Source organism: Acartia tonsa, chromosome 4 (assembly GCF_053477335.1).
Source record: "Acartia tonsa isolate MP-2025a chromosome 4, ASM5347733v1, whole genome shotgun sequence".
NCBI lineage: Eukaryota > Metazoa > Arthropoda > Copepoda > Calanoida > Acartiidae > Acartia > Acartia tonsa.
The window spans coordinates 47,568,223-47,586,663 of NC_137263.1; the positions used below are offsets into that span (position 1 = coordinate 47,568,223).

General features: G+C 31.7%; 1 protein-coding gene across 1 annotated transcript in view; it reads left to right on the forward strand.

Moving 5' to 3' along the window:
- The first annotated feature begins 6,745 nt into the window (after positions 1-6,745).
- LOC145317491 (protein Wnt-4-like) overlaps positions 6,746-18,441 on the forward strand; it is a 42,673-nt gene continuing 30,977 nt past the window's right edge. Inside the window, exon 1 of the mRNA XM_080158597.1 lies at positions 6,746-6,999. Within this exon, the coding sequence (XP_080014723.1) occupies positions 6,923-6,999 (77 nt within the window). The 5' untranslated portion in view covers positions 6,746-6,922. The remainder of the gene's footprint in view (positions 7,000-18,441) is intronic.

The window sequence follows — 18,441 nt, forward strand, 5'->3', positions numbered from 1 at the left end:
TATGTTTGTTTTGTTGTATTTAAGTTATACAATTAGTGTTTTTTTCCTTTAAATATAGAAAACTGGACTGACTGGTGGTATTAATGTTTCTAAAGTGAAGCTTTATGTTGGTTCTGGAATTGTTTTTTTACAAATACTCGTGGGTTCTTCCAATTTCAATAATCAAACTAAAATCTTTAGGGTTCATTAAAATTCAATATTATTTTACTTAATTGTACCTATTGTTCTTCTAGTTTAAAATGGAAAAAGTTAGAATTGTCCTATTGATTTCAAACATTTCATGATGATTCCTGTGATAGTCAGGAACAATCTAACAAGCGTACCAACTCTATAAGCATAAGTTTCATACGTCCATTTAAAACATCCTATATTTTTTTTGGATAAGATCTTTTTGTATGATATAATTATCCCATTTATGTGAAATATGGAATAATCACTATAATCAAGTCCTAAAAATGTCCCAAACAATATCCTTATCTTATTCAAGCAATTATGTTGAGACTTGTAAATTAGTATTCTTCCTATTAAGTTATGACACTCTATAAGTATTAATGTTCGTTTGCCCTAATTTTAGAGCTTCGCTGTTATGCATTGTCGTCCTTGTTAAATATGAAGATATAGTTGATATTACACAAAATATACAAATAATATCAACACACAGACAGAACTCTTTTGAAGGAGGATGGGGACATTGGGCTGTTTATTACTCTAGCCCCCAAAGTCATATAATAACGTTTTCTTATTCATTGACTTGGAAACTTTGTGGATTTTTTATTGAATTTTGATGGGCTGGTTTATTTAGTTGAGTGTCGAAGTTTTTCAAACACTAATTATAATCTACCGAAGGGATAATTTGTGTACTATTTATTGCGCATTGTCTTATCCCTTTAGATCCCTGGAGAGGTGGGCAAAATGGTTTAATTTTTTTTTTGTGGGGAGGGGAGAACTTTTCTTGATATGTAAAAAAATAGTTCTAATAAGGGGAGGAAGGGGTGGGATGTTAACTACCCACCTTACTGGTAGTATATTCTGCTAGTAACGTCTGTACATAAACCTACATAATTTTAATACTCTCAATATTAAACCAACCTACCAAAACATTTTATATTCAAGGAAATATAATTCTTTGGTTTAATCTTACATATCTATAATACAAAGTAGAACGATGTCTGTTTGTCTGTTTGTTTGTTTGTAGCGAAGGATCTCGCTAACCGCTAAACCGATCGGGTTCTCCTTTACAGGGTAGCTTCTCATAGGTCCCGGAAAGGTTTATAGCTATTTTCTTGGGAGATGGGACACCACCAACCCCCCAAAAAAATTAAAAATACCCCCCCCAAAAAAAATTTTTTCTTAAAACTAAAATCAAAATAGTGGGGTCGACTAACCTCCCCCCCCCCCAAATTCTTATTTTAAAATTTTTCTTTTAAATCTAAAATACCAAAAAATGGGTTGATTAAACTTCTTAGGGCAAAGCCCCTAAAGGCTAGGGGCGAAGCCGCTAGTACAGTATAACGTTATAAGTTATAATCTGAAGCTTAATATCTCGGAAATACTGGTACGAAATGGTTGTATTTTTCAGGAAAGCTGTCTTTGGATGCTAGGTATTCAGTTATAAGGTTATTTTGTATGTCCATTGAGATCTCCCAAACCACTGAATCGATGGAGTTCTTAATTTTCGGGGAATCTTCATAAAGGGCCTTAGCAGCTTTTTCTTCTTCTAAAAGCTTTGAATGTCCTTTTGTCCAGGGAGTAAGGGAGGGGACAATGGATCGAATATTCAATTTTTAGGAGTCTCAGACTTTGGGGACTGGCGTAAAGGGAATGTGCAAGAATTTAGCAGTTTCTGACTGATTTTGGGGACTTGCGCATGAAATGCCGCTACTCGTTATGTATGTTTTGAATATTGCAGACGGGGAGAAGGGATAAGGGAAGTGGGGGCAAGGGAAATAAACACTCGTTGTGTTAGTTTGGAATGTAGCAGACGGGGAGAAGGGAGGTGGGGGTAAGGGGCAAGGGAAATAAACAGAATAAAAAGGGGCAGTCATATTCTTGCTAGCAGCTGGCCGGGTCCAATAATCTTTTAATATAAAAATCACACCAAAAAACCTCAATATATTTCATCAAAAACAAGTTGTGATTTCACTTTACATGACGCTATGGAAATCTATTATTCAATTAACAATCCCTTTATAATTTCCTACAAATTTATTGGATTAAACTGGATTTCATGCCCTTTCTTTGATAACACTTATATTGTATTAATTGCCCATTGTCCCCTCCCTTACTCCCTGCCTTTTGTCTCTGTATTCGAAGGGATAGAGAGAGGGTTAAAAAATAGCCTGAAACACTCCAAAGACTTAAAATCGTGTCTTAAACCATCTAAGTCAAGCTTCCTCAAAATGAAAAAAAAACCAGTTCAGTGGTTAGTGAGATCTTAAAGTATCAACTAAAATCATAAATAAAGAAACATTAAATAAAATTCTTAAGTTTATTAATTTTTGTATTTACATTACACCATAAATAATAACTATTTGTGTATATTATAAAAGTTTATCTATCTATTATTTGATTAGTTAAAACTTAATATCCGTAATTGAATAATATGTCTTTATTTTATAACTATTATTCAAACATGACATTTTCATATTATATTCTTGATTTTATATTTTTTAGATAAAAAAGGAATTTTTAAGATGCACAAAAAAATAATAGACAGAAATGGACACAGAAAGAGTTGTAGATCAAAGGCTAAGCAATCATTTAAAATCTTAAGTAAGTCACAATTGTATGTACATAAATTTGTTGCTAAATTGCCTAAATACAGGATTGTGCGAAAGGACATACTTTCATTTTTAGGATTTAATTATAAAGCTGCATCGCTTATATTAAATTGTACAAGTTTTCCTGAAAATCATTGTTCCAAAAATCAGATAAATAGGATATTAATTCATACAAAAAGTTGTTCCAAAAAGTTAAAAATTAGCTTGTTTTAAATTAACGTACGGACTTATTAGTAACGATTATATAATTACAACGCTTCCTTAAATCGGTATAGGAATCATCATGCAAAGTTTGAAATCAACAGGTACAATTCTAACATGTCTAAATTACCAAAAAGATCTAGCCATTACGGCTGACCCTAATTATAGAAAAGCTTTGCCATTAAAAAATTAAAGATAGATTTTGCTTCACCGCTGTAAGTTCTAGTATGTTACTCATGTAGCTACTATTAAATTCACTAAACCTTTCAGCAATTTGACACACAGAAAACTGTCCCGAATTTGTATTAATTTTGAGGAACAAGACTCCAGTTACGTCATATTTTTCTTTTCCGAAAAAGGGAAGGGGGAAAGAAAAAAAGGGAAGGGGGGGAAGAAAAAAGAGATGGGAGAAAATGGGGTTTTCCCCATCTCTTTTGAAGAGATTTTCTCCCCCCCTTCCCTTTTTCGGGAAAGAAAAATATGACGTCACTGGAGTCTTGTTCCTCAAAATTAATACAAATTCGGGACAGTTTTCTGTGTGTCAGCAATTTGTATTTTAATAATAATCTTTATAATAATTATGGTATTAAATGGAGGAATAGAAATTATTAATAAACAAAGATGCCATAACTCATCAGCGGATAAATAAGATGTAGTTTCCAGGGGACATTGGGCTGTTTACACTAGTTCCCAAGGTTTTATAATAACGTTTTCTTATTCGTTTGTTAACAACATTAGGGATATTAATTAAATTTTGATTGATTCATTCATTAAGTTTAGTGTCCAAACGTTTCAACCACTAATTGTAATCTGCAGAAGGTGTAATTTTGTGTATTGTCATTTGGGCTGTACATCAATTTACCAGACATTGTCTACCCTGTGTAGATGCTTAGTGGAAAAAAACAGCAAATTTTACAAACAAGGATGACAACATCCATAAAAGCGAAGCACTGAAACGGTAGGACAAACGGACATTAACACTTGTATAGTGTCAGAACTGAATAATCAGAATATAAATGTATAAATGTCGAAGAAAAATTGTAAGTAAAACTGTTGAAAACTGCTTGATACAGAATAATGTTTATGGACATACTTACATTTTTAGGACTTGATTATAGAGTTGCTTCGCTTATAATATTGTACTTTGTTGTCCCAGGAATCAGTATACCAAAAATCAGATTAATCGGATTATTAGATCACATAAAAATTTGTTGTTAAAAAAGTAAAAAAATCAACATGTTTAAAATGGACGTACGGACAATGACATTCTGGTAATGATTATAGAGTTGCTACGCTATCTAAATCGTACCTAACTACTACAGGAATCACCATGCAAAGTTTGAAATCAATAGGACAATTCTAACATGCCTAAATTAGCGAAAAAAGCTATCCGTTACGGACGGACGGACGGACCGACCCTAATTATAGAAAAGCTTCGCTTTTAAAAATCGTATTTCAATAAACATACAAAGTGAGTTATTGAGAATTATTTCTCCAATAGAAATTCACAGTTCGGCAGCGTATTAATTAAGGCCGATGGACAAAGTAAGTTGTAGAGCAGATGTTCCCTCCTCCTACTTAGATCTATGAAATATCAGCGGTAAGCTTCCTTGAATATCACAACTAATTGGTATTGCTATTTCTGAGCTGTTTTGTTAGACAGAGAGACGTCGTGCTTTTAAGAAATATTTAGGATTTCTTATAAACAAGTCACTAACATTTATGAGTAGCGCAGCTAACTTAAAAAGCAAAATATCCTTATATAACACTAAATACCTACTTAAATATAATACAAGCAAAATTTACAGTTATGTTTTTGAAATTTTTATTAATATTCTGGTTTAAGGGCACCTTGATATGATTTTCTAATCTTTTTTTGTCAAAGTAATTTTGTATATGACTTTTTATTCTACCTGAGGGGGAAAAATGGGCGAATTAACCCCCCATCCATCCCCATTATGCATGACTTGTGATCTTTTAGTATTGGAGTTGTGGGTATCCACAGAAAAAATTATTTGAAAAAGAGAAGGGTGACTAAGTTCATGTATAAAAGGACTGTCGTGCCTTTTTTGCATATTTCTTTTGTTTTTAATATAAAAAAGTTTTAGGTATAGTCTCTTTCGTGGCAACGCTCTTTAAAGGGAGTTTCTTCGTTATTATCACAGTAGCTTTTCTCCTATTTCTAGCCCCAGCGGGGGGGGGGCTCTAACCCTGCGGGGCCATTTGCCTAACTCTGTGGAGCAATCACCTAACCCAATTTAACCTAACCTAAGCCATTAAAAAAATACACGAATCGCCCCTTAAGGAGCGTTGCCACGAAAGGGACTATTCCCAAAGTTTTTCTATATGAAAGTGTGTAGGTAATGTTAACATTAATGACTGGGAAAAAGTTTGCATTAAATATTCCATTATAAATAAGACAAAATATAAAAGCAGGGAGGGATTGGGACATTGGACTATAAACCATACTAGAACCCAAAGCTTTATAAACTTGATCACTCTTTCTAAATATCTTTATTGATTTTTACAAACCTTTTTACCAATAATTTCAATCTTAAGAAGGGGTAATTTTTCTTATCATACTTGGGTATTTAATAATTATTTACTTATCGCTTAAAATCCCTGTTTAAGTAATATTTAAGTGGGCTAAACTGGCTATGAATATTATTTCTATTTAATTAACTAGCGGTTTCGCCCCTAGCCTCTAGGGGCTTTGCCCTAAGAGGTAATTTTAAAAAAAAATTGGAGCTGCCCCAGTATCAATTTCAGAATTTTCAGGAAAAAAAAATTGGAGCTGCCCCAGTATCAAATTCAAAACAAAAAAAAATAAAAAATGGATGAGGATTTTTTTTTGGGGGGGGGGTGTCCCAAACCCCCCAAAAATAGCTTTAAACCACCACAGGACTAATAGGTATATACCCTGAAGAGTAGAATCCGATCGGTTCAGCGGTTACCGAGATCTTAAGGGACAGACGGACGGACGGACAGACATCAAGCTACTTTGTATAAAAGATTTATTCAGTTATAAACCAATTCTGAACTGCATTGAAAAAAAATATATCTAGTAGTAATTAAAATTGCCATGAAAATCATATACTTCATACGTTTTTAGGAATAAGTTTAAAATTTTTAATTCAACTATACTAAAAATATGAATTTTGTTAAAAGAAAAGGATAACCTTTTTTCGGTTAATCTTTATAATAGGCAAAGCCGCAAAACCATAGCCCATATCAAAATTATATTGTTTTAAATTAAATAGTTTACTCACCTCTTATAATCATAAGTTGCTTAGGGGGAAGGAGGTCAGGAAAATAGCCTAAAACCTCTCAAATATATTATAAAGCTTACCTGAAAAATACAATCAATTCTGACCAGCAGTTTTCAAGATATTTAGCTTCTACCTTATGAACTTAAGAATTGTATTGAAAATGTGGTCTAGTTATAAAAAGTCGTCTAAAATTTGCAATTGCTTATTTTTGCCAAATTCTTAAATTGATTAAGAAGCATAAAATTGTTGATTGTAATATTTTCATTTGGACAAGCCTTTTAATTCAGAGAAACTAAACCAAAAGTGTCGAAGGTAAGCACCATTTTCCATCCTTAAAAAGAGAAGGCTGTGGAGGGGGTGATTGGATGGGAAAAGGGAGGTGGGTATTGGTAGGGAAGGAAGGATCAACCGAGGGAGGCATGGTGGAGGGAGATGAGTAACTGAGGTGGAGGGGCGAGGGGGGTAGATTTCCGAAAGTAACTTGGCGGCAAATACAGAGTCGGGCGCTGCTTTGATATCCGCCAGTAGTGCTCTATATCTTGACTCATCAATACACAGACATTTATCTGTGAACTTTTACACAAGTTGAACCACTTGGCACACAGCACGCATGTGAGCCATCAACAGAGTGATATAAAGTGACAATTTGATCATTGTGATCTGACAACAATAATGAAAATGTGGTCTAAAACATTCATTTTTGTTTTTACTGTTTTCTGCATCGAGCTGGTTGCTTCCATCAAATGGCTGTAAGTATTTTTTTCATAGTGTATTGTACCTAAAGCTTCTTTTTCCTTTTTAAAAACATTAGTATATACATATATTTATACAGATTTCGGTAGAACACAATCATCTTAAAAGCTATTTCTATTTAAAATGATTTAAATACCAAGCGCATAGCTTTGCGGTCACGCGCTCAGAAAAGCGCTGCTTTTAATCGGCAACTTCTTACGTGGCGGCCTGTTTGTTGGGAGCGTAATTAGGGAGGAGGATTTGTTACGAGCATAATATAATATTCTTCATCTTTACACTTTTATTGGCATTTTAATATACTTATTTTTAATTAGCTTAAATTTTATTTATTATAATTTTTATTTACTAAATAATGTATGTAAATAAATGATTTTGGCATGTTTTGTCTTTTTGGTCGTATAAACTAAGAAAATGCTGACTAATATAGATATAATTTTGCAAAAAAAGATATATAAAAATAGTTATAGATTTTTGTATTTTGACTACCTAACTTTGTTACATAAGTATAAAACTACATTATGTATTACCAAATTCCCAAATATAGAAAAATGTTCTTTTTATAACAAGTAAAGATATATAAAACATTTAATTTTGTAGAGAAAAGTTATCTTTTTGTTTTGTTTTGAAGTAAATATAAGGATTACCTCAGGATTTATATATAAAACTTTTATACAACTTTTAAGACAAACAATTTCAATAAAAAAGAAGAAAAAAATAATATTATTTTGATATTTTGTATTTTCTATAAATGTTGAAAATTAAAAATCAACACATAATCTGTTGATTTTGAAATATTTAGGCAAAAAGATTATTTGACATGTATCATTTTTTCACAGTATAAATGTTTATAAATTTCTAGCAATCAAATTCATAATTCTCTCTAATAAAATAATCAAAAATTTTGCAAAAAAAAAGTTGAGCAAAGGGTTGTAGGATGTGTATATACGTCAAAAAGTCAGATTTTCAAAATAAATAAGATGTAAAAATTAACAAGGACATGAGTTTTATGTTTGGCCATATGTAGCGCAGCAATACCAAGCTAAACGTATAGATAACATCAGTATAAGTTATACATTAAGTTTTGAAACTTAATTTTTTTAAAAGAAATTTTCTATAGGTTACTTCGCGTAAGCCTATGACAGATAATTTAAGCTATCTACATTTTAAAAATCCATCAACAAACACGTCTTTCTAAGACGGACAAACGGACACAATCTAATGGCAGAATAGCTACACACTTTACTGTAAAACAGGTAGATCTAAATATCAAACTCTAATAAAATGCACATAAGAAACGAATAGATTTATTTGTTTTAACAGAAAGGTTATAAATTTTGATGCCTTATTTTTTGCTTAGAAATGTAAAGAGCCAGATCTTGACTGTAAAACTATTTTTGTTGCGCAGACAATATATCCGTCCGTCCATCTTTCACAATCACTAATTTAATTGACTGCTTTATAAGGAAAATTTTGAATAATACTGTAATTCTAGAATTTCTCAGTTATTGTTAGGGATAATCCGTCCTTAATTTTATCGGTTTATTTCTCTAAACAGGAAGCTTTTTTAGGCTAAATGCCTTTGGCTTTTTTTATACTATTCAGGCTAAGCTACTTGAGGGCAAAAATGTCCTTGTAGCGATAAAAAATGGGAAGTTGGGATGGAAAATGATTATTTGTTCTGGAAATTTCGACATCTCGAGATTCAACACTTTTTGTTTATTTTTCCTGGATAAAATATTTATGCTTAATTCTGATTACTTTGCTCTATACACATGTGCATAATGTATGTATTGTACACTTCTTGCCAAATAGTTTTACACATTTATTTTGACGTTTGCAAATTAATGGGTTTTTTCTTCTCCTATACATTTTTGTGGTTCCTTGTTTTAATTTCAATGTATACATCTATTCATTAATTCAAGAATAAATAAATCTTTAATATTCAATTTCAAGATTTTAAAAACATTTTGAAAGCAGAATTTCAAAGACATGTACAAAGAGAATTAAAATAAGTAGCTACAATTTTTTACTGTTTTTGATTTTGGTGAAGGAAAAAAACAAAAAAATGTTTGTTTTGTCCTGTTAGATTCCAAAAAGTTTTATCCTTTTTACTCAATGGTCATTTTAACACCCTCGCACTCAAATTATCGCCCGTAATTCTACTCTTTACCATCATTGAAAAACAAACGTAGAAATATAATTTTCAGATGCCGAAAAAAGTTAATATTTGATATTATGTGAACTCTTTTCAAACTATAGGGCATGTCAAAGTTGAAATAAGGGGGGTGGTGGGGGTGAGATAGAGGGCTACTCCTTTTTTCGCGCGGCCTGGACCTTCTAATTTGCGGATCAAAAGGTTGCAACTATGCGGCTAGAACTGGATAGGCCGCGGTAAACCAATCATATTATTCTAATTGCCGACGATAGACCAGTCACGCAATTCTTACATTCTTATATTCATACCATAGAGAGTGAAGGGACAATGGTCTGTCTATTACACTAGTCCCCAAAGTTTTGTGATAACGTTTTCTTATTTGTGGCTTAACAACTTTGGGGGATTTTTACTGAATTTTGATTGGTTGGTATATTAAGTTTGAACGTTTAAACCACTAATTGTAATCTACAGAAGGGGTAATTTTGTTTATCATCATTGGGAATGTACATCAATATATCGGCCATGGTCTTATCCCTTTAGATCCCTGTATTCATAAAGAGAATACGTTTCTAGGGGCCGTAACCAAAATAAAAGATTATAAAAATTATTATTTTGAACTTTTGGTTAACCCAAAATAAAAGAATCATATTGTTTTTTTTTCAATGTGAAACCCAATAGTTTTCTATCGTACAATGAAATTAAATTTTTAATTTTTAACAGATAAAAATTTGTAGTATTTTGCATATAATCATTTTTATCTGAGAAAATTCAAATCTCATTCCTTTCCTTTCATTCGGAGTCGGATTATAAAATTTCCAAGTTTTTTCCCTTTTATTATTTTACATGAAGAGTAGATTAAAACATTGTTCCCCTGTCTTTATGTTACCCAGGGAGGGAGGGGACTATGGACTGTAAATTACAAGGGTACCCAAAGTTTTATTCGTTGGTTACAAACATGAAGTGTCCATACTATTCAACCAATAATTTCAATATCCATTATTATCATCATTGGGGATGTGCATTGACTAACCTCCCATTGTCTTATCCCTTTAGATCCCTGGTGCTATTAGCTAGAGTGTCAAATAAAATAAACTCTTGATTGAAAATACCAGAATAGAATTATCTGATTAACAAAGTGACCATTCTCTCTCCTTTCATAATTTGTTTGTAAGGCGGCTTTTCTCATCCTTTATTCATACCATGCCCCCTCCTCCTTTTTATGTACCCCTTCCCCTTATATCTTTATACCCCCTTTCTCTATTTAATTATAAAAGAATTTATGAACTGAAGTTTAGTTATGATGACCGCTGGCACGGTTAGCTTTAGGGTCACACGCCATATATCCTTTCAATGGCTTTTTATACCTCCTCCCCTTTTTTACCCCAATATTATTAAAAACATCCCCCTTTCTTTCCTCCTTCCCCCTTTTACCATAAAAAATTGAAAATAATTACTACAAGCCGAGGCAGATTGTAAAAATACAATTATTCTATCATAAATATGTCATTTTTTCAAAGTTAAGATATTATTTGGACCGTTTGAATTTATTTTATGTTGCTAAATAAGTTTAACCTTTTGTTGATAACAATGTCAGTTTATTTTTCAACATTTTAATTTGAAGTGTGACCTAAAATTGATTTGTAGGAGTATTTTGAATTAATTCAAGTCAGAAATCAAGTAAAAGTTAAACCAGAAACCAAATATTTTATGATCCTTAGATCTTTACATTGTAATTTTTTTTGGTATTTAAAATTAATAAGATAATAATAAGGTCATTTAAATATCCTTATAATTAATAGCATTTTTGGTTTAATTATTTACATAGAATAGTATATACAAAACCCAGGCCTGACCTCAAAGGTCCAAAAGGTTTTTAAGTTGTGATGTGAGCTATTGATTGTATATCAGTCACGTAGAAGTAATTACTCTCTAGGTGTTGATTAAAAGACGAGTTTTTAACAGGGAGGTAGAGGAAAAGTCCCCAAAGTTTTCTTATTCGTTGGATTTAACTTGGGGATTTTTATTTAATTTTGATTGGTTTCTTCATTTAGTTCATTGTCCAAATGTTTTAACCTCTAATAGTAATCTACAGATGGGTTAATTTGTGTTTCATCATTGAGAATGTACATCAATTTATCGGCCATTATCTTATCCCTTTAGATCCTTGAGTTTTTAACCAGATATTTTACTCTCACTCATTCTCTCTCTTTAGGTTTGTCTTTATATTTCTTTCTTTCTATCTTTCCTATTGTCTTTTTCTTTTTATTTATTGTTCTAACTTCATTTTATCTTCCCAAACATCTCCCTTCCTTTTCTCCCTCACTCTCTCTCTCTCTCTCTCTCTCTTCAAATGCAATTTGCATTGTTAAATTGGTCCCAAACTTTGAAATGTATTGGACTACGCGAAGCAAAGCAAAGTTTGGCCAAAATGACGGTTTTATAAATATTTATTATGAGAAGCGGAGCTTCTCTACAAGTCGGTTATGTTGGCTATTTCAAAATTTGTCCATGCATAATCAAAACACATCCAAACACAGCAGAGATTATTTTACATGTTTTAGTTTAAATATTATATTTACTGGATATGCCATAAGATTTTAAAATCTATTATATTTTTAGCTTGTTTTAGCTGCATTATTTATGGACAAATATGACTTAGTTATTTCATATTAATGTTGCACCAGATATAGAATGGAAATCTTTTTATCTCATTAGAAAACTTTTTAAAAAACTTTTAACATTTGATATCTTCTTAGCTCATACTAACACACACACACGCAGACAAACACATACACATACACACACACACACACACACACACACACACACAAACACACATACACACACACACACACACACACACACACACACAAACACACATACACGCACACACACACACACACACATACACACACACAAACAAACACAGAAAAGTACAATAAAAAGTAAAAAACTATATCGAAGTAGAAAGTTTTTTAATTGGCATATACATACATAGGTACAAAGTTTTAGGATATTTTTTTATTAATTTGTATATTCTATAGTCATATACAATAAGTTTTTATTTTTCAACAAGTGTCCTCTGACTAAAAGTGTACTTTTTTGTTTCTTTTATTATGAAATGTTTTGGTTACATTGCAGTAAGAGAGAGAGAGAGAGAGAGAGAGAGAGAGAGATTGCTTATAGGATGTAAATGTTTATATACACCTCTCAAATTTCACTTCTGTCCAAATCTCAAGTTTATTTGCCCTTCCCTAACAATTCAGTCAATAAAAATTAACTTTTTTTCAAGACCAAAGCTGTCTGTTTGTATGCATGTAATGCTATTAATACAATGTACATTGACGTTTAAGGTTTAAAATCTAGAAAAAAAAGCCTGTATGGCTCTTATCTTTAGAAGCTTAAATTTGCATTTTTGCATAAATTATCTGAAAGTTAATAAATGTATTTTTTAATGAGTTTCAATTTCTTAATCTTTGTATTTCGATATTTAAAAACACTGAATTTTACAAAATGTTCTTGTTATCTATTGAAAGTCTGCCAGATAATAAAGTCTGCTTGATGGCTAGGCTACTATGCCAATAATGTATAAATGACTTGAAAGATATGTTGTATTGTATATAAGAATCTTACCATAGATACAATGTTTTTATTGGACTTCTTATCTTTTATTACTTTATTATAGAATATCTAACATATAAAACCTTATACAGCATAACATACACTCACAACTCACATGTATATTTACTAAAAAATTCCAATAAAAATATAGTAGATTCTATTGGTTTAAGAATGTGTGTGTATGTGTGTGTGTGTGTGTGTGTATTTGTTTATTGGAAAATCTAAATGATGTGGGTAACACAATAGAAAAGTATATCATTATTAGGTTAGTCACCATAAATTAATACATCAAAATTAAAACATAATAATCGTATTTCAAATGTGATATAACTTCTAATACAAGGACAATTATGTCCAAAAGTAACGAAGCAAAAAACTGTGACCTACAGACGTCCAGACATACCCTTATTATAGAATAGCAAGGTATGCTTCCAATAAAATATCGCACACCAACATAAAATTGATGTGGAACCAAAATTAAATTGGATGAAATATTGTGGTTATTGGTTATTATGAGATGCGCCAACAATATAATTACCCCCTTCAACCCCCCCCCCCCATCCCTCCTAACCGACTTTGCAAAATTTAAATTCTTTAACCCTTCCCCCCCCCCCTATAATCCAAACCCATTCAATGCTTGGGTATCATGCAATCTGGCAAGTTAGCCGACAAAATCTTTCATTCTAATTATTAAATTAGAGAGAATACCTCTGTAATTATCAGTTTTACCCCCCAGGTGCAAGCTACAAGCACTCCCCCAATGAAACATTGTTTTAAAGGAAATTAAAGGTATCTAATTAGACCTTTCAGGTTTGTAAAAAAGTATTTAAATTGTCGTCACATTGAACTTATATAAATGGCTGGAAAAGGGTTGAAAACTAAATAATAGGGAAGATGATCCTTTCTGAAGAAAAACTGTTTTGCTTCCAAAGGTAAAAATAATCTTTTTTGTCTTATGATTATTATTAGTTTACAGAAGGAACAACTATTTTAATTGAAAAGGCAAAAGATGTAAAAATCTTTATATGTCTTTTTAAAGAAGGAAACACGAAATATGAATAGATTTTAAAATAATTAATAATATAATAAATATATCTGATATAAGCAAAACTATTTTTGTATGACGAGGGTAGGGGGGTATGTCAAGAAATGACAAGCATAGCAAACTCGTCTACTGTTGATATTACGTGATAGTGACGTAGTGACGACCAGAACCAATATGCACTCTACTCCACAGGGAGGCAGGGGACATTGGGCTTTTTATACACTAATCCCCAAAGTTTTATAACAACATGTTCTTATTCGTTGGCTTATCAACTTTAGGGACTTTTCTTTGATTTTGATTGGTTTGTGTATTAAATTCAGCGTCCAAACGCTTCAACCACTAATTGTAATGTACAGAAGGGGTAATTTTGTGTATCATCATTGGGGATGTACATTGATTTATCGGCCATTATCTTATCCCTTTAGATCCCTGACTTCTCCAGCAACTTACTTCATACAACAATTTATATTATTCTTATTATTTTTTTCTTCTACGATATTTCTTATTATAAAATCTTTATGATCCCCAATGATAAGAAACAAAATAAACCATTCTGTAGATTAAACTTGTTGGTTGAAAGTCCAATGTCTCCTCTCTCCCTGGGGATATGTTCACCATAGCAACTCAAAGATTTTTTTGTTTCAAATGAGCAAATACAACTAAGAGCATTTTTGTGTTTTTCCTACATGTTGTATATGATTTCATAGGTTCACTTTCTTGAAAAAAGTTAAGTCTTTCCTATTTGCATGATTTTCATATTCATGACATGTCATGCTGTGCGCAATGCCGAGTTTTCTACTGTCTCTGACTGTGTGCTGAAATGCCGTGTCTTACATTTGACAGATTGTTTATCAGGTCTGACAAGTTATTCCAATTATTTCGTGTGCAATACACACACATGGGGATGTGTATTTTATGTCAGGGAGGGGGGTGGGAGTACACTTGGCTCTTTATTACACTAGTCCCTAAAGTCTTCTAAAAACGTTTTTTTATTCGTTGGCTCTCAACCTTGGGAACTTTTATTTAATTTTTCAAACTTTTAAACCACTATTTGTAATCTACAGAAGGGGTAATTTTGTGTATCATCATTGGAGATGTAAATAAATTTATCTGCCACTGTCCTATCCCCTTAGATTCCTGATTTTATGTGTGTGTTTGAATTTGAGAAATTATGTTATAAGAATGTTGTTAGAAAGATTGGTTTTGTAGTATAATAGTTGTTTATTATGCTAACTAAATCATTACATTAAAAATAATGTTCAACCAAACCAAATAACACACATTGTATTTCTCCATAAGATTGTAGCGAAATATTTTTATTTCATTTAAGTTTTCTATCTTTAATCCACTAGTGGCTTAGCTCCTAGCCTCTACTAGCTTTTTAATTGAATTTAGAAAAATGTTTTATTATAAAGATATAAGGTTTATTACCTTACCAGCATACAAAACCATCACATACCTACCTTTAGCCAATGAATTCTGATTAAATCTGCCAGTTTCAATTTAAGGACTTAACACAAAAACTCTTTTTAATTTAAGACTTGATCAAGACTGAGCAATGGAGATAGAAAAAGAAATTATAAAGAAAAACTAAATATGAAATAACTCTATTTTCTTATTTAAAATAATTAATAAATAAAAGAAATATAATTATGCTTCGCTTTAAAAAAAAAACTTTAAGGGTCGAGTATTTCTCTTTAGCCCATACAACCATTACATAAAAATTTCTTGATACTGCCGGAGGACAAATGCCTGATTAAAATCTAAATATTGGAAACTTTTACAGCCCAATTTCCCCCCCTGTCATATGTCACTAACATTGTAAAGGATTCAACAACTCTATAGTGGGTTCCAGAGGCACCTTTTCAATATTTTACACCATATTTGGCTTTCAAGCACTTTCAAGACCTTTATAATAGGTTTCTAAAATTGCCTGCCAAGACATTCCTTCTTTTAATTATGTTAATACAAAGCATCTCAATCAGTTGATAAACTTTTTAATGTCTTTAGTTATGATGTGATGAAATTGGAATGTAACAGAAGGACTTTAGAACCGGCCTTTTGATAAAATCAACGAGTACTGGATTTCTGGTAGCCTGATATCTAGTTGCCGAAAGTGTACGCAGTTTCCTGAGTGTTTCCTCATCCTAGCTCAATATTTACTACTAGCTAAAAAAGCTTCAAACTTCAAAAAAAAAAAATCAAAATTTAAAAAATTCAAATTTATAATGTATATTGTATAAATCGTTTACACATTCAAATTTTGATTTTTTTAAGGGAAGTTTGAAGATTTGTAGCTAGTAGTAAATATTGAGCTAGGATGAGGAAACACTCAGGAAACTGCGTACACTTTCGGCAACTAGATATCAGGCTATCGGATTTCTATCTTTATTAAGCTTTTATACTAAGAGTAGGAATTTTCACTACTCGCTATTCAGAAAGGTTGGATAAATATTTTTTTTAATCATCTTTTCAGCCCTTCAAATTATCATTTTTGCATTTTTTTTTGTTTTTAATAGGGTATATTTTTAAAACTATTTTAACTTTTTGTGGTTGAAGCAAAAAAAACTATATTTACCCAATAAACTTTGTAGCGAGGTGTATGTTTGATGTTTACAATTATATATTGACTATTGCATGGATTATCCTGTGAGATAGCAAATATATATTAACAATTGTATTTATATGCCTGTGTTTGTCTATTTGTAACTTAATCTATTAACTCCATTAGCTCACCAATAACATGGGCTAATTTTAATTTTATTGTCCAAGATTTTAATCTCTTAAGTTGTAGATAAATAAAAGATACATTTATATCCAATTTGTATGTATATCTATAATACAAAGTAGAACGATGTCTGTCCGTCTGTCTGTCCGTCTGTCCGTCTGTCCGTCTGTCTGTCCGTCTGAAGCTTAAGATCTCAGTAACCACTGAACCGATTGGGCTCTACTCTTCAGGGAATATACCTACTGGTCCTGTGATGGTTTTAAGCTATTTTCTTGGGGGGTGGGACACCCCCAACCCCCCCAAAAAATGAAAAATACCCCCCCCCAAAAAAAAAAATTTTTTTTTACTTTTTCTTTTTAAATCTAAAATACGAAAAATTAGGTTGATCAAACCTCTTGGGGCAAAGCCCCTAGAGGCTAGGGGCGAAGCCGCTAGTGATACATATATCACCAAAATTTAGAATAAATATACATATATATGTTATTCAACATTTCAAATATGTATGTTTTATATGATGATTATCAGACAAAAAGGAAAGAATTTCTCTAGCTATATATTTTCATTTCTCAACCCAATCATTTGGCCGAGGGGTTGAAAAAGTGTGTTTTTGAAATATTCCTCGTATTTCTAGCTAATGTGGGCAATTTATGTGGAATAAGGCGGTTCTATATGGCTCTTAGTAGAGCTGCATTTAGTCTGACATATACTCTAGGGATAGGCCAATGGATGATTTCTTAATTTTCCCAACATTTAATATGAGAATGCCTAAAATATGTCACTGAGAACTATAGAAATTGAATGTCAATAAAATTCTTCTATGACCAACAGGGAAAGAGTCAATAAGATTAAACCATCCTATACTATTGGGGACGTCAGGTAAACAAAAACAAACCATCTTATAAGTAGCGCAGCTACTCTTTGTATTTCCTTATGTCTTCTTCAAAAACTTAAAAAGGTGTGTATCAATTAACGAAGTTTTACTATTTAAAGATTCATCCAATGAAAGTGCTATTAAGATAATAGGATACCCACACACACACTTACAAACACACACACATACACATACACACACACACACATACACACACACACACACACACACACACACACACACACACACACAGTCATACATCAAAATACTTCTTCAATGAAAAAGATATTTGAGCCCTAGTTTTTTTTAAAGATGTTATCGCGGCTAAGTATGTAGTTGGAAAGATAAAAAATTTCTGTTCAATATTCTAAGAGGATTTAAAGTGAACCTATTTTCAGTAACATGTCAAAACCAAATTTGTATCCTCTAGAAGACTGAATAGAGTAGCACTAGTTAAAACTTTTTGACGAAAAGAGTAGTATGATATAGAAAAAACAAAGAATTTAATTATTATATTATGCAATACGTATTTTTTGCCGTAATAAAAGAGTAATATATGATTGTTTTTAAAACAGGATTTCCAAAATATGACTCAATTTTTCCAAGAAAAAGCAAACCATGATTATTAAACTTTTTTTTTGATAAAAAATGATTTTTAAGTAGTTTTAAAGTATCCTGGTTGCTGTAGGTTAGGATTGGTAAAATTACATAAAATTTGTTTATTTTGTTGTAAAATGTTGGTCCTAGAAAAGTTATTTATCGCATCGCATTATAGACAGCTTTCCGCAGTAACAGAAACAAAAAAATATAAGATTAAAACGAGTTTTGTTAGCCCTGTGGGTCCGATGGCCCGGTTAAACGAAATTGGTATTAATCTTATGAATTTTATTTTAATATTTGTGGAAAATTGTTTGTAATTCGAAATATACATGATTTTTAAGTATTGCTGAAAACCGGTTCTAAACCAGCGGATATTGATCGGTTTCAAAGCCATACTGTAAAAGTGCATAAGCAGCGC